General features: G+C 37.9%; 2 protein-coding genes across 4 annotated transcripts in view; one reads left to right on the top strand and one right to left on the bottom strand.

Annotated features, from left to right (window-relative positions):
- Nucleotides 1-146: 146 nt before the first annotated feature.
- On the bottom strand, nt 147-5,257 carry dctn3 (dynactin 3 (p22)). The gene is made up of 7 exons (XM_033981327.2): nt 5,070-5,257; nt 3,873-3,957; nt 3,040-3,126; nt 2,456-2,539; nt 1,914-1,972; nt 1,780-1,839; nt 147-670 (listed from the first exon to the last, which is right to left on the bottom strand). Exons 1-7 carry the CDS (start codon nt 5,157-5,159, stop codon nt 584-586), a joined length of 552 nt encoding a protein of 183 aa, XP_033837218.1. The 5' UTR covers nt 5,160-5,257; the 3' UTR covers nt 147-583.
- The window catches only part of atg5 (ATG5 autophagy related 5 homolog (S. cerevisiae)), a 29,135-nt gene continuing 13,948 nt past the window's right edge, over nt 5,242-20,428 (top strand). The window contains exons 1-6 of one of the 3 annotated variants that reach the window (XM_033981326.2): nt 5,242-5,318; nt 6,610-6,794; nt 8,052-8,179; nt 8,685-8,763; nt 9,118-9,280; nt 12,371-12,465. In XM_033981326.2, the coding sequence (XP_033837217.1) occupies nt 6,687-6,794; nt 8,052-8,179; nt 8,685-8,763; nt 9,118-9,280; nt 12,371-12,465 (573 nt within the window). In that variant the 5' untranslated portion in view covers nt 5,242-5,318; nt 6,610-6,686. Of the gene's footprint in view, nt 5,497-6,606; nt 6,795-8,051; nt 8,180-8,684; nt 8,764-9,117; nt 9,281-12,370; nt 12,466-20,428 lie in introns of all 3 variants that reach the window. The other 2 variants (XM_033981325.2, XM_055228132.1) reach the window with 2 other exon arrangements.

Raw genomic sequence — 20,428 nt, 5'->3', positions numbered from 1 at the left:
AGCTGTGTATTTGTTCAGGGTGTGTAGAGTTCCTTAATGACCAGGATCATTACAACATCAGTTCTTCATACAAATACTTATCACCTGTCTGATGTACGTTAAATAATAGCCGCTTTGCTGGTTGAATGATGGTTAAAAACAATACTACGCAGTTCAGTACTTTATTGTATCTATTATACCTGCGGGACAAGTATTACCACATGACATCACAAAGTGGAACAGAGTGTTTTCTGTTTGAGAGTTTGTGTGTTAAACATGTGAATGAAACAAAACAACTCCAGGTCTGTTTTGATGAGGAAACAACATTATCCTAACAGTGTAATATGGCCCTTTAAGTAAGAGACTGCAGAGGAAGTGAATGATTTATAGAGTTTAATTTAAATGTTTAAATAATATACAAAAGGATTGAATGAGTGGGTACTTGTAGCTAGTTTGCATGTATGTAGCAGACAGAAACCAGATAAGATGAATTTGAAATAATCTAGACATAATATATAAACAAATCCAAAACTTAATAATACAGTGAATGGCAGAGTTGTAGTGAGCTCCTATCAGCCACATGGGGGCGTTGTGTTTTGGGGCGTCACTCCACTGGTTTGATTCCTTTGGCTTCCTCCAGCGTTCGGAGCGTCTCGTCCCACTGAGTGAACTGTTTTGACAGCAGAAACATCTGAAAAGCACAAAATCAATCACATAAAATCAGCTATTGATACTTGCAGCTGACGTCATGAACATTCATTTGGGGAGTGAGGCTAAATGGAGGCTTTGCTCTGTCTGAAGCTGTTTTAAACTTTAATCTGAGCGTTGTTTTAACACAACCTCACTGGAAAGAACTGAACTACCTGTTTATTGAAAATCTAAATATTTAAGCAGGATCATGAACGCTCGAATTGATCAACTTTTTTAGCCTGTGTTTACTAATGTTTGCATTGTGTCGTCAAGTCAACTCATGAGCCATAGACATACATATAGAAGCCCCCCAACGTGATGTCATTGCTGTGAGCACCGCCGTCGTCACTGCGGTCGTATTATGTTGCATGGGGCTGATCGTAACAGTAAATAAGTTGTATATGGTCTACAGAGCCGTTCTCCGTAGAATCAGTTCAGTCTTCATGTGACCAACACGTTAACACTAAACATTTTACAGAAATCAACACGACTTTATATCAGATTTCAGCTTTTCCCAAATTCTCTATTGGAACAAATGGGATTCCCAATTAACCAGAAGTGCAACCACAATGAAAGTGCGGTTTAGGGGCCCAAATGAGGGCAATAAAATCTACATTGTATTTGTTTTAAAGGCGCGCTATGTAACTTTTCTGGTATAAGGGCACTACCTGCTTGTCTCCATGGCGATCTTACTGCTTTGCCTAGAACAGTGTTTCTCAAACTGTGGTACGTGTATCACTGGTGGTAAACGAGGTCCTTTACAGTTTTAATATCTTTAGAGTCAAATGTACCCACTTTTTGGCCTTCCTTTGGGTAGTTTCTTGGTTATAGGTGCTATAGCAATGATCTCCACGGAGACAAGCAGGTGACAGTGATGTTATATAGTGCATCTTTAATCACTAAATTAATTATTTTTTACTCAATTGGTGGCAGTTGCTCCAGAAAACTTACCCTCTAGTTCAACCCAAGTATCAACCTTGTAACTCAAAGATGAATATACTAAGTTACTACACAATAGTACATGAATTAAATATCCATTCCTGCTTAAACCCCTTCATGGTAAAAATACAGTCTGTCAGATGTTTGAACACAAAAACACAAAGTCAGTACCATTTTGTTGTATTCGTCAAAGAGTTTCTTGACCTCCATGGCCTGAGCATCACTTTGGTCCTGTCCATAAAGCACACTCAGTTAAAATGGTTCCTAAACATCGACTTTATTCAAACATGGATGTTAAGAGGCACCTGTTGTTTAATGTGGAGCTGGGACAGACGCTGAAGCTTTGCGGCGTGCTCTGGAACGTCTGCAAACAAGAAAGTACTTATGGTCAGCTGTGGGCGATATGGCAAAAATATGATGATTTTCTTGATGCCAGATCGCAGTTCGTTCACTATCCATGTACGCTTTTGTATTTTTATATTGCCTTTAAGAACTAAAAATAAAGTCATTTGCATCTTCTGAACACGTGCGTTATTGAAAACTCATTGCTGGTAACAGTGATGTTTTAGCAACCAGCAAGCTAACAAAATAATCCATTGTTATTTTCTGCAGTTTAAAAGGAATACCATCATATATGTGCATGAGGGCTGCCAGGTTTCAAAAGAGCTCTGACCAAACCTTATATTTTTAACCCCCATAACACTGTTATGAATTAAATAAAACTGAAGATGTGTTTTCAATGGGAACCACGCTCAAAAAAGTGAAATCAGCTTTATAAATCTTTCTTGAACTAGATAATAACAATAATAATAATCTGTAAAAAATACTAATATTAAGTGGAAGATACCTCTGATGTAGGTACTGTCCAGCAGGGGCTGGAGAGAGTTCACCTGCTCCAGTAACGCTGCCTGGGATGTCAAAAACTCCTCCTCTGGGAAACAACAAAGAAAATAAACAAAACGTTGTTCTACAACAAGTGTTCCTCAAACTGTGGTCTGTAAGCTCCTTTAGGTGGTACAGCTCTTCAGTTTTTGGCTTTGTCTCATTCGGAGCTCATTTTAGCTACCGTTCCGCCCTCCTTTGAATCATTTCTTGTTTAGAGCTAGTGAAACTTATGTTTCAGGAGGTCTAAAAACTCCACTTTTAGACCTGGTTTAGTCCTAGATTAGACCTAGAATAGTCCTTTTATAGACCTGGTTTAGTTCTGGTGGTACTTGGAAAGCCAAATCTTTTCTTTGGTGGTACTTGGTGTGAAAAGTTTAAGAGCCACTAGTCTAAACTGATTACTTTAGTTTGAACTAGTTGTCTATCCTTTCACTGCTTGATCAATTATTTTTAATGCTTATCACTATATAACTATATAAACTATAAACTATATAAATAAAATAATATGTATAATATGTTCAAATCTGTTCAGAGTTTGGGTCTGACCTGCGAGGATAAACTCCAGCTTCATGGTGTCTGGGAGCGAGATGTGATCCGTGAACTGAGGGTCCAGGTACTTCACCAGGTCCTCAACTGGAAACAACACACACAAATAATAAATGTATAATGTTAAATAAGCTACAGATTTACAAACTCTAGGGAGGCACATTCTGTAATTTCTTTAATCTATTGATACTTTGCAGCCGATGTCATCAACATTCTCTGGGGTGTGATGCTAAGTGTAAGCACTGCTCTGTCTGAAGCTCTGTCAAGTTACAATTTAATCTGAGCTTTATTTTAACACAATCTGATCGGAAAGAACTGACTTGGTTTGAACTACAATAGGTGAGCGGATTTGTGCTGTTATACAAGTCCCTCTCAAATAACATTAGTCAACGTTAAGTAGCATTAACCAACAGTTTTTCAGTTAGTTACTCTCACCTCAGTAGGACCATGAACGCTTGTATTGACCACAGATTCCTGAAAATGTCTTGTTTTTGACAGTGTTTAACATTCTGCCATAGGAGTACATCTAGAACACCTCGAGAGTGATGTCCCTGCAAAGTATCAGTTGATTGCTTTCTTATGAAGCAATGTTAACCGCCGGCTTGGCATTGTAAATTACATTTCACATTTTATAATACATGAAATATTATAAAAACTGGCTTCATTAACTTAAAAACAAACAGGACTGTATAATTTAATTTTATGTTTCTTAATTTGATGTTCTCTGTTCTGGTTTTCGTCTGTAAAGTATATGCACATTGATAGCTCTCTACTTAAATCATGAGTTTGTTGCATTCTCCTGTAAAGAACAGGGTGTAATTTTTTGGACTCACTCTTTTTATGCAGGATCTTGACTCGCTCCCGTTTGTTGGCAGTAGATCCCAGAGCAGTTTGGATCCTGGAGATGGACTCTGCACACTGAGGATACAAAGAGGAGACGAGCCTCAGGTCAGACAGAGGAAACATTTAAGAGCATCACGTGAGCTCAGGCTTCGATTTTTATCACCACATTGAACAACCCCTTGGGCATTATATAACCCAAATAAATCCAGCATTTACAGTGTGCCAGTTCCAAATATTCTCAAATTCAGTTTGTTTGCTTAAATTTATGAACTTTTCACACAATATCATCTATTGATTATAGTTTTCATCTTTCCTCAAAGTCAACATTTTTCTGGAGGGCAAATTTCCAACTATGGAGAATAGAGAGCTCCTTGTTTAATCAAGGAGTGGTTGTATTGTGTGTGATGCTCTTTTGATACGAGTTTGAGACTTGGAATAGTTTGGAAGATGGACAATTTGGCTCCAAAATTAATAGAAAAACAAAACAAAAACAGTCAAATGTCAGTCAAAATTCCAGTTAACTGAAGTTATAATTCAGTAACAATTCATTTACAACCTGTCTGCCTGTAAGGTCTAAAATAGGGTGACCATATTTTCAAAATTAGAAACTGGGACACACCCGTGTTGGTGTGGTTAAGCATTAATAAAATAGTGAAAATCACTTGTAATTGTTAATTGTTACTAAAAATAAAAATACGGACACCTGGGACATTTTTGTATAAAACTGGGACAAATCAATGGTTTTGGATACATCTACTGGGACACGGGAAAAAGAGCCCAGAACTGGAACTGTCCCGGGTAAATAGGGACGTCTGATCACCCTAGACTAGAAGAGAAGACTTTACCAACCTTACACATGGTTTGAGAGCAAATACAGAAATTGCACAATCAAGTGGTGCGCAATAATTGTATGGCTTTCCTAAAAGTTTAATTATTTTCTCTCCATGGGTTTCAGAATGATGAAAAGTTAGGACCGTAGACACCACAATTAACATTTCAAAGCTAAATATTAGATCTTCAGAATGGTCAATCGTCCTTAAAATGGCACGATATAACAGGAATCGAAATCCATGAATATAGGTTTATTTTACACATTATCCTAAAGGGCGTTGACAGCGTTAGCATCACTGTGCTAACATCGGCTAACCCATCACTCTCCGTCATTTGAAAACTCATTATAAACCCACCTTCACCGGTTTACCACTTTTACTCTTCCTGTCGCCGTACACGCGACTCTCCAGAGCCTGCAGCCGCGTGTCTAGATCGTTCGTGTCCATTTTCTACGATTTTTCACCGCAAAATGAAAAAACAAAACAAGCTAAAGAGCAGCGGCTGCATACGTCATCCAGAAGCGACGGCGCGTTCTGATGGCGACACACGTGACACCAGGGAATTCGCCCATCTTTCAGGAAGCTAAGAGCAACACAACGAGGAAAGTGCGTATTTTCGGCTTTTATTTCAAGTTATAGCCTCAGAATTTACAGTATTCAAAAGGAAAGATCCAGGGACAGCAGATTTGACTCATATTTGTGTATCGCGTGGATTGTTTTGGACAGAAAAGTCGGCTCAGTTAGCCTGCGAGCTAACGTCAGATTTGGCTGCGCATTTTGACAGGTGACAGTCTGCTTCCGTGAATGTTTTGCTCTAACATGGGTTTTGTATTATTTCTATATAAAATAGAAAGTAATTTTTTAAATTGTGCATGATATTGTTGACTGTTGAGGATGGTATTGCGGGCAAAAACAGCAACTGAGAACATATTTAGGGGTTTTGAAAAGAGATCGTTACACTATTGGATGGATGTTATTAAGTTTGAACTGCTCTGTCCTCATTGAAAAGTAGCCTGTCAATTGTAGAAAGGTCACAAAAACAATTCCTACTAAAAGTTTTGCTTTATCAGTCAAAATAGTGCAGGACTCCAGGAGCACAAACATTTGAAAAAAGACTGTAATCTGACCTGGAAAACGAATACAAGAATCCCATTGCCTGGCCAGCCCAAATCCAGCTGTTAGAGTCTAAGCGCTGGTATTGTCTAAGCCTTAGACAATACTAATTTGACAGAATGAAGGATGGACTCACTGCTCAGACAAAGAATTCAATGCATTTCTAAACTTGCTTGTAGAGGTCCTGTCACAATAACACATTTTGAAACACTACAGAGATGTATAACGATTAATGATAATATTGAAACATTTTTTTGCCACTGACACTAAAACAATAATGCAAGATAATCGCGTCTCATTAAGGCCTTTTAATGAGCTGCAGCCCAAAAATAACAGAATGAAGCAATAATTAGGCATAGAAATCACTTATTCTTATTCTTATTCTTATTCTTATTCTTATTCCTAGTTTGTGAACTGTGTTCACAGACTATGGCAATAAAAGTCTTCTGATTCTGATTCTGATTCTGATTATTCTATTCTCTACAGCTCAAATATTATGTTATTACACCTAAAAGAACACAAATATCACTTTCAATATTGAGCCCCAAAAAATATTTTTTCCAGCTTTTATATATCGAATGATAAGTCGATATAGTAATTATCAGGCCTAGCCTAAAGTTAACTACAGTGTTGGATATGTAGTTCCTTTATGTGTCATATATTTATCTGGAAAAAATCTAATTTAAACTGAAGAGAGTTCTGCCCTAGATTAAAAAAGCAGCAAGTTCAACACAAAACCCGGTACTCCTTTTCTATAATAATTAATTGCACTCTTTGACAGCAGCAGTCTACCAGGTGTCAGATCTGGTTTGGAGACCTGGTTCTGTATGTGCCGCTGGGAGCAGGAGCTGAGGCTGAACCATGGCAGATGACAAAGATGTTCTGAGGGATGTTTGGTATGGACGAATCCCCGCCTGCTTCACACTGCACCAGGACGAGGTCACGGAGAGGGAGGCCGAGCCGTACTATGTGAGTGCTGATCATAGGGGTCTGGAGTTAAATATGAAATAATGTCTTGTAGTCAGTGGTGGAAAAAACATGAAAAAATGAAAAAATCTACTCAAGTAAAAGTATTTAAGTACCTCTTCTCCCTCAGCAAACCAGTTACATGACGGCCTGTCATGATAATTACTTTAAAATCAAAACTCAGCCCTTAAGTGTTGCATTCAGCTGTTAATGTATTGCATCTCATGCATGTTTTTACTGGTTTTGTACATTTACTATATATATATATATATATATATATATATATATATATATATATATATATATATATATATATATATATATATATATATATATATATATATATATATATATATATATATGAGAGAGAGAGAGAGACAGACAGGGTGAGAGAGAGAGAGAGAGAGAGAGAGAGAGACCAAAGGCATACATTAGTTTCATTGTTTATCATCTATTCATCTGTATCTATCTATATTTTTCTTCAGTAATATATCACACTTCAAAATTTGTTATTGTGACAGGCCTAGTTACATGATGATGATCACTTGGTTTCGGTTTAACGTTCCGAATGTGACTTTTCTAAAGCGCAGCTGATTTTCCTCTCAGTTGTAAGGAAAACCAGACAGAGATGCTGTTATATTTTTATGTACTTTGCCTAGAGCAACTTTAACCTTGTCTATGAAGGCTCTTACAGAAAGGATGTGAGGAGTGGAAGTAGAACTTATAACTTAAATTATAAAAATATTCTAAATACTACCATAAGGGTTGATTTGTAGACTCCAGACTGGTGCCACCCTATTGCAAGCTGTGGTGAAACATAGTTTAACATAGGGTACTCTTGCTAAAACTTTTACAGACATTAGATCATTAATTGATATATCCTGTCAGAGATCGTATTGAAGACGGGAAACTTTGATCAAACAAGTACCGTAATCTCAGCTATTTTACATGAACAAATGTAACGTTTCAGGCTTTAGTCTGTTAGTGTGAGATTAAGAGAGATTAAGAACACTTCTGACCTTGTTGCTTTTTGTGGAAGTAACACCAACTTCTTAGCTCTGGGTACAAATCATTTTGGTGCACTAGATGTTGTTTGATGAAAAATGCATATTACAGACTTTGTGAGGGGCCCCTCCCTGCCCTGGGCCCTGGGTAAACAGTACCTTTTACCCCCCAGTCCAATGCCCCTGCTGCTTTTATCATAATGTGGAGCTATATGATGTGTTATTTTTTTCTGTATACATTTCTTTTGTTTTTTAGCTGCTGTTGCCCCGAGTGAGTTACCTGACGCTGGTCACAGACAAAGTGAAGAAGCATTTCCTTAAAGTGATGAGAGCCGAGGACGTGGAGGAGATGTGGTTTGAGTACGAGGGAACCCCACTAAAATGGTCAGACTCACTAAAATACTTAAAAATTATGTTTACAAATCTTTAAAACTGCTGTTACCAGGTTCCACCACATGGTGTAAGTGTTAGGCTGTTGTCCATGATTAAACTGATCCTAGTTTATGATTTTATAGTGGAGATATTCACTTATAAAAGCTCATGCACATCAAATCATCTAATATTTTCACTACTTCAAAATAAAAAAAACAAAACAAAGAGAAATCCTCCAAGATCTGAGATGGGTCCCACTGCTCCTTCAGAAACACTGAAGGATGGGTCAAATGCAGAGGATGCATTTTTCCACCGGAAAAATAAAGACCTTCAGTATATAAACCAACCAAATGTACAATTATTATAGCTGAGAATCAAACAAACATTTGTAGTGTTGTCGTCAAAGATAAAGTATAGGAATTAATAGTACTAAAAGGCTTTGAAATAAGTAACATTAAAAAGAATCAGTGAAGAGCAAATCCTCTTCATGATGTTTTGTTGTGTTTTCTGTCCAAAGGCATTACCCAATCGGAGTCCTGTTCGACCTCCACGGCTCCAACAGCATCCTGCCCTGGAGCATCACTGTGCACTTTAAGGTATCGGTCTTTTCTTGTATATTCTCTTTATTCAAACATTAACCGAAACTTCAGTTGTATTTTGTTTAATGTAAAGGATTTTCTTCTACTGGGAGGATGGAGGAATTTATTTTTCTAGTATGAATTATTGAGAAATGGCCATGAATCTACAGAATTATCAGAAATATTTTACTGTGAATGCATGTATGTGCAGGACATGTGAGCTCGCCTACCTGCCAGATGTACTGTGTTTAAAACTCATGAACATTACTAACAAATGATAATATGTTCAGTTTAACATTACAACATACATTTAAAACTGGATTATGATCATTCTATATTCAGCCTTAATGAATATATATTGTCGCATTTCAGAATTTCCCGGAGCGCGACCTGCTGCATTGCCTCTCGAACTCTGTGATCGAAGCTCATTTTATGTCGAGTATCAAAGAAGCCGACGCCCTGAAACACAAGAGTCAAGTGGTGAATGACATGCAGAAGAAGGACCACAAACAGCTGTGGATGGGCCTGCAGAACGGTACTGAGCCGGGGCTGGGCCGGGACTGGGCTGGGACTAGGCCAGTACTAAAAGGGGACTAAAAGGAGAATAAAAAGGGGACTAAAACCAGCACTCGGCCAGGGCTAAAATGGAACTAAAACAGGACTAAACTGTTAATGAAAAAGGATGGGTTATTCAAAAGTGAAATAGTTAATTTGATATAACACAGATCATATTCCAGATTGATCTATAATAATATTCAGATTTAATTCAAAAACACAGATTTACAATAAGTTAATATTTAATAGTGATTTAATTGATATATTCTTACTTAAAATCAGAAAACAAGTAATTTTCTTTCAATTGTAGCACCAGATATTTTCTCCCATAGATGGCGCTGGTCCTCTGTGATCCAAATAGGTTTTTCGAAAGATAAACATCCTGATTTGAAGAAGGCTGTGCTATGAGGCAGTGGTTGCGGTTACAGGCACACTCTGAATCTGATATTATTGGACTTTCTCAGTTCTATTAATTAATCATCTGAGTTCCCCTGATCATGCCCTCTCTGTTTCCTCACATCACACTTTGTGGTTTACATGTGATTTAACTCATCTTAAGGTCCAGATTTTTGGTGTGCTTGTGAACATGGCTAATGTTAAACATGTTGTCAGCTAGACGAACAATGTGAGTTTTAACAAAAATGAAAGATTTGATGTGGCAGCGTCAAAGCAAAGGAGTGAAAACTGGATCTACTGCCTGGACATGTTTCATCTGTGATTCGTAGCTGCATCCACAACTAGGCCTGTCACCATAAAAAATGTTGATGTGTGATATATTGCTACATAAGCATAAAACGATAACCAACCGTATCAGCACTATTCTATAGCACTGACACAGTGACCTTAAAGAAGATAATCCCTGATCATTTATCAGTGCATCATATTGTTAAAAACGCAGAGCTACAATACACAAAGGGCAGAATGAAATGCTAGCACCTAGGGGAGTGCAAAAATATCAAAATATCAATATATAGTATAGTTTAATGTAATGATACAGTATCGATTGTGGGCTACTGCATCTTTTTTTTTTTTTTTTTATCAAATTATTCTGTCACAGCACTATTGTGTGGCTTGTTTAGAGGAAAGAAACTTTATGCAGAACATTTGAGATTTGATTCACTGTTTAGATTTTTAAAACGGGTGTATTTCATATTAGCTTTGCACAGGTAGTGGCTTAACAAAAACGTTTAGTAATACAGTTGTGATTTAGTAGATATGTTGTGATCCTTCAGAGCAGTTAAACTGCACATGTCTCTGTGTACAAATGTGGAGCTTGTATAAGCTGTGGATGAATAATAGTGCCCAATGAAAAAGTCTGATGTGTTCTAGTTCATCACATGCACTAAACAAAACAGTTATGTTCATTCATCTTCAGTAAACAGAAGGTAAATGCACCATTAATGTTTATTTTTTGTGAAAATGGGGCTGATCATTAAGGGTCACAAAAGCCTTTTCGTATTGTATCAAATCGAAAAAGTACTGTATCGAGAAATCTATCGTATTGTAACCTATGTATCGAAGTATGTATCGTATCGGTATAATCCTAATGATACCCAACCTTACTAGTACCTGGCATCTATAATCAGACAAATAAGTCACTTATTTGATCCTCTACAGATCAAATCTCATGGTACTACAAAATAAAATAATATTTCACAGCAACAGAGGAAAATGTATTGAGCCCCCCAAAAATATTGTTCCATCTTTTCATATATTAGGCCTATTGACGACATTAATCTTTCAACCCTAGTATGCACTAGTGCAACACTGGAGTATTGCAGTAGTGGAGTAGTGATGTAGTGCAGTACTTGAGTGGTGCAGGTGGGATCAGAAATAGCAGTGAACAGTTGTTGCCTTTCTCCAAGTGTTTATGGAGCTTAGATCAATCAGTGGTTTTGCACTGTGTGGGTTCAGAGCAGCTGTCAGAGAGGGCAAAGGTGAACGATGCAGCAAATGAGATTCTAGTGCACAAGATTATTCATAATAATACATTTGTAATCATGTAATCATACTGTGCAGCTGATGTCACCAACATTCTATTCCAAACTAATAATGAGAAGATTGAATGTTTGTGGATCAGAAGTTTTGAGCAGAATTTCTTGCAGAACCTTCTCTTTACTAGTTTGGGATTGGCTCCACAAACTTGTCATATTAATCTTGTGTCTCAAAGTCCTTTCAATATGACACAAACACATCTTTGGGGTTGAATAATGGCTCCACTTTCTGAGGCTGCTACGATAAAATGATTTGACTTTTGTTTATTTACACTGACAGAGAAGACGCTGAACTTTGTGTCAGTGTTTGTTTCATGTGGAAAGGTCCAGTAATGGCAGAGGTATGAACCATAATCCAGGTCAACACATCCGTAATCTAACAGTTAAACAGAGAACTCCACCTGAGGATTCTAACCTTTCAGAGTCTGAGCAGCTCAGGTTAAACTAGAGGTATTCTCGAGTATGCAGGATTCTTCATCTATATTAGCGCTCTGTGGAGTTGTTAATGTGTTTGGAGCAGGTCATATTTAACATAGTGAACTCTGAAGTGAGAGATTCCTCAACTCTCTAAATTAAACTTGAAATGAAAGCAGCAGTTAACACTGTTCACTGCAACACATGTTTGAGCCAGGCAAGACAGGTTTATTTGTATAGCACAACGTGTACACCAAGTAATTCAAAGTGCTTTACTGAATAAGGAAGAAGAAATCACAATACAGCAAATCAAAACATAAATAATCACAAATAATCAACATAAAATGAACATTAAAAGAAAAGAGTGCAGTATAAAAACCTTTCAGTCATATGCACAGCTAAACACTGTTTTGAGCCTGGATTTAAACATTGTCAAAGTAGAGGCCTGTCTCACATCTTCAGGAGGAATGTCCCAGGTTTTAGCTGCAGAAAACTGAAACACTGATTCCTCATGTTTAGTCCTGACTCTGGCACCAGCAGGAGCGAGTGTGAGATGGTTCATGTGGTTCTAGCACATTAAGGCGTACAGTTCTCTTCTAGTCTATATTTAGTGCAAGATACATATTTATTATGTTGTTTACATTAAGCTTCTGTGTTTTCAGATAAGTTTGATCAGTTCTGGGCAATAAACAGGAAGTTGATGGAGTATTCCACAGAAGACGGAGGCTTCAGATACATCCCCTTCAGGATATACCAGGTATGACAGATGTCCACCAATAATAATACTACTACTGCCACAAAGTACTACAACTTTTACGACTATTTTACCTCCTCCCAGTGGGGGATGAAGTACTCAATTGTGTTATTTAGGGGAAAAAGATACAGTAGCAAAATAAATACTTGTGTAAAAGAACTGAAGTACTGTTTAAAACTATACTAAAAAGACAGAATTTAAGAAGTATTACAGCTTTATCTTCTTCTTTATCTATATATTTATATTTTGTATGTCCAGTAGAGGGAGCCATAGTCTGTCTAATGGTGTGTTCACTGCACTAGACAAATGGGTTATCTCCTAGAAGTGGTGTTGTCACATACTAAAATTTCAAACTCTATTTAGATATTCAGGAATCTTCCTTTAGCCAATATACTCTCATTTTCCACTTTGAATGGTAGTACTTTCTTTTCTATTCACATGTGCCTTATATGTGTGTAATCCCTCAGTGTGCAGTAGGTTCATAGTGGTCCATGGGTGTATACTAGTCTGTGTCTTATACTTGTGAAAGATACAGCTCAAGATCATTCTAAACATATTCAGGAAAGGTTCATTTCTGTTCTGTCAATGGGACTTTTTTAGTATCAAAACCTGCTCAAGTGAGTATCTAGTGTTGACTCTAGTTGTGTTGATTCTTATCTGATTTCTGATACTTTTGACAACCCTACAGAACACATATTGCTTGTATGAATGATTCGAGCTGAGTGAGTGACTGCATTCTCTGCTGAAGCCTCTGACTCACTGTTGACATAGATATGATAATCCAGGTTTAAGTGTTTCCATTGAGATTAATGTGATGAGTCTGATTTGTGGTCTGTGTATCTGTCTGTGTTGTAACGACTGAACCGGGACTAAAGCAGTACTAAAGCTGAACTGAACCAGGTCCGAATCAGAACTAAGCCAGGACTGAACCACGTCTGAATCAGGACTGACCCAGGTCCGAACCAGGACTGAGCGAGGCCCTCTGCTGTGACTGTGTGATTTATGGTCTGCATTTCCGCCTGTTATAACGGCTCTTTACCTACAGTGGTGTTGTATACATTGTGTAATCAGGGCTTTTTCTGACATTTTCACCTCCATTTGAGCTGGATCTGCTCCAAATCAGACCTGTCTCAACACAAACCCAAAAGTCAGACAGAGATTTGTCATCGAGTCAGGAGATTAAAGATGTATTATGTAACTTCTCTTTCTTCCATTAACTCTGTGTCATTAGCTCAAGTACAAATACATTTTATCTTGTAGTAGGTTTCACCCCCCCCCCCCCCCCCCCCCCCCTCCCATATTGTTTGTTTTATTATAAAACAAATCAAAATGGCCTTCACAGACTTTCAATAATTGGCACAAAAAACGGCCTAAAAATATTGTATTTCTTTAAAGTCATGGTTTTAGTGGCAGAGGACTGGCCTCTCCATTCAAAAGACACAAGCTGATCACCGAAAAAGAGGAGAGGAATTAATATCACATTTTAGTTTGATGCTCAGAGTATAGATTATATTCTCTTTTACTCTTTCATTTTTTATATTTGATTACAAGTAAATTTGTGATTTTGATGAAAAATACTATAGTTCTAATACTAGTCAGTAGTAATAATTTAGTGCAGCTTTATGATGCAGTATATCTGTGGTGCCTTAGACCTGGTTTTGTCCTGGTTTTGTCCTGGGTTACACCTGGTTTAGTCCCGTTTCTTTTCTTTTTTTTTAAACCTTTATTTAACCAGGAAAGTCCCATTGAGATTACTAATCTCTTTTTCAAGGCAGTCCTGGCCAAGACAGCAGCGCAGTTACAGTTACATCACACACACACACACATTTCAACACAAAAAGGATTCTTAAAAGCAATTACAAATCATAGACTTCATTTCCAAACCTTTCAACATAGATTTAAACTGAACTATTGAAGTCAGTTCTTGTCATTTCAAGGCTTTTTGTAAATTATTCCATGTTGAAGGTGCAGAATATTGAAATGCCACATTACCAGTCTCTGTGCGACACTTGGGACAGAAAGAAGCTGCAGTTTTGTGATGGCAGAGCATAATGTCCATCTGTTTTATGTTGAATATACATACATAGATATGGAGGGAGCAGACCCATAATCCCTTTATAAATGAGCATGTACCAGTGACTTGGCCTGCGAGTGTCCAGTGCTGCCCAACAACACGTGTGTACAGTTCACAGTGGTGTGTCCGAGGCTTACAGTTTGTGATAAATCGCAGAGAGGCATGATGGTAAACGGAGTCCAGCAATTTTAGTGCTTGTGTTGGGGTATTCATATAAATAATCTCTATAATCTAGAATCAGTAAAAACGTTGCTGCAACAAGTCTCTTCTTTGCATTAAAAGAGAAACATAACTTGTTCCTAAAATAAAAGCCAATTGTTAGTCTTAGCTTTTTAATCAGTTGTTCAATCTGTGTTTTAAAAGAAAGACTATCATCACTGAAAATACCTAAGTATTTAAATGATTTAACTGCTTCTATTTTTGTCCCTTGAAGAGTAACAACAGAAGGAATGTTCTGGGAATTACTCTTTGTCTTTGTGAATAGCATTAGTTTGGTCTTGTCTGCATTTAAAGAGAGGTCTTTATTCCTGGTTTAGTCCTGGTTTAGTCCTGGTTTAGTCCTGGTTTAGTCCTGGTTTAGTCCTGGTTTAGTCCTTGCTTTGTCCCCTTTTTTGTCTTGGTTTTCACTCTCATTCTTCACCTTTAGGTCATAAACTACAGAGTTGGCAGCAGCAGGTGGGATATTTCCTTGTTTGTCGACTTATGTGACTTAAATACATGTTTTCATCTTTTGCACTAATTACACCATTTTAAAGCAGTCATTTAGTTGCAATAAATCTTCAGCCCCATTTCGATTACACCTGCATCTTCCGGAAGCAAGCACCTTTGATGCGTCTAGACGTGTAGCTCCTATTTTTAGCCCGAGTCAAAGCCAAAACAATGCCTCACCTGTACACGTCTACCTGTGTTACTCACCACTTCACCTTTATTGATTCAAACTTGGCTATTACGCTATACTCCTCCTTCAGACATGTCCCGAGCTGCTGTCCATTTGAGTCAGGTGAAATTCCCTGTTTTTTAGTAGATATTCCCACCTGGAAAACATTAGCTGGGACAGATCCAGACAGCAGAGGAGATACGGACAACTTTGAGTCAGATTTTGGGAACGACCATTGATTATTTTCGGTAAACAGCGCGTGGGATTTTGATTTGATTTATTGCCATCATCAAAGGACTTCCATGTATTGCAAATCTTGTTATGAAATCGTGAGCAGATCTGGACACGGTTAAAATTCTGATTAAAACGAAGGTTGGACAATACTTCGGTGATAGTATTGGGTGTTTTGCCGTAATTTTTCAAATACTGTTACGAGAAAATGATACGGTATTTTCCAAGCTGACCAAATCTGTGTGGCCATGAATCATTCCCAGTTTGTTCTTATTACATTAGAATTTGTATTTGTAATGGGCCACCGTGCTTTTTAATCTAAGAATTGAAGATTATAGGCCCTGTACTTGATTTTTACCGTCTTAAAATGTAAAAAAACAGAACTGGTTTATTTCAAAGGGTTTGCAGTGGTTACTATTCACTTTAACTTATTCAGAGCGTCCTTCTGCAATGAGTTTAGAAACGCTTTTCAAAACTTTTAGAGACAGAAGTTTTATTGTCACAGCAAAGCCAACTACAACTAGCATGCTAATGTTTTCTAATTAGATTCAGACAGTGCACAGCAGACTTATTTTGACCTCAAGAGCTGCTTATCCAATGTATCTGTGCAGCCAGGACAAGTTTTTACTTAAATACATGGAAAAACTTGGGTGTAGGCGCTTTAATCTAAGAACTTGAAGCTTAAAATCACATGTCCATGGGTCTCAGAATGATGAGAATCTAAGACCGTTTCCATAGCGATTAGTGACATTAGCGACAATTTAAAACAGAATATTAAATCTTTTGAATGAGAAAAGTCAAATGTTGCATGTAACCAGATTAAATACTGATTATTATTATTATTCTTGCCAGTTAATGTATGTTTACTTTTGTTAACATTAACTACCAACTAGAATAACACGGCAGCAGGTGGTGTTTTCAGCACAATATTGGCATTAATATCAACAAATATCAGTTATTATTGATACTTTGCAGCTGATGTCATACCTTCCTTGGGTGTGTGATGCTAGCTGTAGGCTCTGCTCTGACTGAAGCTCTTTTAGACTTTAATCTGAGCTTTATTTGAACACAATCTGACCATAAAGAGCTGACTTATCCGAACTCCAACAGGTGATGTGCTGTCAAACAACTCCCTCTCACATAACATTACAGTCACAAGCGTCCTGTTTAAACCCATTTAGTCTGTTTTGCTAATGAGTGCATTGTGTCACCATGGTAACCTGCTGAAATCTTGCGCCCTCTGCTGGTGTTTCATATATATACACAGGGACAAGGCCACAAAATGAACTTGTTTTCCAAATGTATAGAACAGGGATGTCCAAACTATGGCCCAGGGGTCACATTTAGCCCTCAGAACATTTTTATTGGCCCATTTACTCATAGGCATAGGTTATTTTGACAGGAAATATAAGTAATTCCACCACTATACCCTCCATAACATCACACCGCATTATTTTCACATCTAAAATGAATGTTCAAAGCCTCATTGAAGGTAGGCAGCTCCGTCAAAACTATGTAAAATGCACCGATCTGAGTGATACACGGCGTAGATGATTCAAATATGTTTTATGTGGCAGTGCATAGAGTTTGCACATCCTTGACATAAAGCTTTTTTTGTATGTTTTATGTTTTATGTTTTAGACCAAGCACATCATTTGAATATTGCAAAAGGTTCAGAAAATATATTGAGATCAATTTTAGTTCACAGTGCTTATTTTAAACCCTCCTGTAGCTGTGACATTTGAGAGAAATATGAACTTTGAACTAATCCAGAACATGTTTGTAGAGGTTTAAACTACAGGATTAGCAGCTTTTACACAAAAAAAAGACCCCATGGACACACGGAGAGGGCATCTGACACATGGGGACATCTCAGAACATGTTTGTAGAGGTCTAAACTACAATATTAGCATTTTTTTTACACAGAAGACCCCATAGAGACACAGAGACATTGAAAACCATTGAAATTCCAATTGAGTTAAGCCTTGCAGCCCTAAATGATGCACTTTGTTGTTTCGCCACAACATTTGAAGCTCTCTCATGGACAAGTCATTACATTTTTGTCCTAGACCAAGACAAGACAACACTCGTAAATCCTCTTTGTTTTTACTTTCACATGTTTGGCGCTTATATAACTTAAAACAAAGGACATTCCGCTTTCAGACAATAAACTCTTTTTTTTTTCTGTGAAGTGGTAGAATGCAATGTTATTTGAGAGAGCAGACATGCAGTTGTAGCATCTGTCAAACCACATAAACCCAAACCCAGTCACGCCTCAGTAGAAAGTTTGCATTGTCGTTTATTAGAGCAGAAAATCAAAGTCAGTGTTCATGTCTTATATTTTATGTGAAATGTGAGAAAGACAAATTCTTGGCAAATTAGAAGTTTGTTGTGGTTTTTTAGAAAGAAAAGTATTGAAAATGGCTGCGAGGAACCTAAAACTGTTTTTTTGTTTTTTTTGTTTTGCAATATTTTTGTTGCCTGGGATGCAGAATACACACTTCTTCAGTACTAAACGATTATGTCAGTCTCCTCCAGTTCAGATGGACAGGCGGATTAGCCAGTCAGGGACATGCATGGTCTGTCCGTATCAAAACAAATATGGCAGATTTCTGCAGAATCATCTGAAAAGAAGGAAATTTGATTTTGTTCAAAATGATAGGGATGTAATGAGCTCCTTCGTTTCACATGTGGCACTGAAAAAAAACAAAAAAAAAACAAAACCAAATGTGATTGGACGATGTTGTGGTTCTGGCTCGAGACACGACGGAGGGAGTGTGGACCAGACTGACATCCCTCTGTGTAAAAAATGCAGACAGATCAGTCTGGATCATAGGTAAATATTTGTGTAACTTGTCGAGACAAATTAGATCAGATTAATTTGAAAGGAATTTGAGCAAGGTTAAGTTAAGGTACACTTTAAAGGTGGGTTGATATGTGGTTTTTTTTTCATAGCCGATATGTAGGGCCAATTTTGATTATAATTATTAATATCAGCCTGTTATATGTGGGCCAACTGATATATCTGCACTTTATGGAGTGTGCATGTCCTCCCCATGTTACTGTGGCAGAGTGATTATCCTGTCTGCTCCCTCTCTCCAGGAGGTTGTGGGATAGACTCCTGATCTCTGAGTGGAGTGTGCATGTCCTCTCTGTGTGACTGTGGCAGAGTGGTTATCCTTTAGCGTGTGGATGCGATGAGTGAGTTTGGGGTTAGACTTTTTCCCATTTGCTGTGAATGTGACTCTTTGAAGAAAACAGCTGCTTTCAATGTGACCGTGTTAGGAAATGTTTCGCCAGATGTTAAAAATGTTTGTCTGGAAGTCAAGTCTCAATGGAGTTGTTTTTGTGTTGTCTATGACATCTGTCTTGGACATGGGTCTTTTAGTTGGTTCAATTCTGGATTAATATTAAAGTGAAGCTACAGCTTGTATCTCAAATGAATTTCTGTTGTCCCTTAAACTAGTCCAAGAAATATGGGCTTATTAACCCCTGTCATTCCTAACCCCTGTTTCCAGCTACATAAAATATTATAAGCGTATAAAGTGAAAATGTGAAAAGGGATGAGCAAAATGATCGATTTTACAATAATCTTTAACACAATATCTCCATCGCAGGATGTAACGCTCATGTTTTTTTATTTGATACATTTTTATGTTCCTCTAAAATGTCATTACATTTTTTGTCCAATTTGAACCTTGTTTTGGTCTTGGTTCAGTCTCTTTTAACAGTGGTGTTCAAACTATGGCCTGGGGTCCAAATGCGGCCCTCAGGTTGTCCGTCAAACCTTCTGCTGAACTGTCCCAATTGATGGTAGTCTTTAATTTTTACAGCAAATGTAAATAATGTATCCACTATAACATGAATACCATCCCACTGCAATGTGATATAAACTCAAGTGAATGTTTCAAGTCTTAATAGTTGTATGTCGGCTCTGTAAAACGCAGCTGTCTGAACAATCCACTGTCCACCAGTCTATGGCCCTGCACTCCCAATATGTTTAAAGATGTGCCTTCTCTGAAAATAGGTTGGACACCACTGCCTTAGAACATACAAACAACAGAAACCTGTATTGTTGCGTCCCTGGTAAACATGCAGATGAGGGTCTGGTTTGACTTGAGCAGATCCCATCCCATTAGCCTCCTGTGCGATACTTGACCCTGAGAGCGTGAGTGAAACCGAGGCGTCAAAACGAGAGTCGGACACCGGAGCCGCTCTCAAAATGGCCGCCGCGAAAAGGAAACCACGGCGACGAGGCTCAGGTGACACAGAGCAGGTAACCCGACAGGTAACCCGACAGGTAGACAACAGGACAGGCGCCGCGCAGCCAGAGAGAGGTGTGAAGAAGCGGCTTCAGTTACCCCCAAGCCCTGAGTCACGGAGGAAGAGAGAGTGGCTAAGTGACAGCTCTCAAATGCATTTTTAAAGAGATCCATCTATAATTCAGTATGGCCAACACGCACTGAAGAGACAATAGAGAGATGTGAAGGGGGGGACTAAACCTGGGACTAAACCTGCTCTAAAGTTTAAAGCAACACTTTCTGGAGTTGGCACGTCACCTGTATGATTCCATCGAAGTAAAAAATTAAAACCATACTTTGAAACATTCTCCATGGAGATTGATGGTTTTTCATGCCATACTGGAAAAGTATAGCCATTAGCCAAAAAAAAACAAAAAAAACATTTTTATGGAAACAAGCTGGAGTAGGCCCTCTTCCAGGCTAAATAAGAGTCAGGTTTGTGGAGGTGCAAGCCCGCTCACAGTAAGGACGAATGGTTTTCAG

This window comes from Periophthalmus magnuspinnatus, chromosome 16, assembly GCF_009829125.3.
Source record: "Periophthalmus magnuspinnatus isolate fPerMag1 chromosome 16, fPerMag1.2.pri, whole genome shotgun sequence".
NCBI classification, from domain to species: Eukaryota; Metazoa; Chordata; class Actinopteri; order Gobiiformes; family Gobiidae; genus Periophthalmus; species Periophthalmus magnuspinnatus.
Note: the sequence above shows the minus strand (reverse complement) of the source record. Positions and strands in the feature narration are given on the sequence as shown.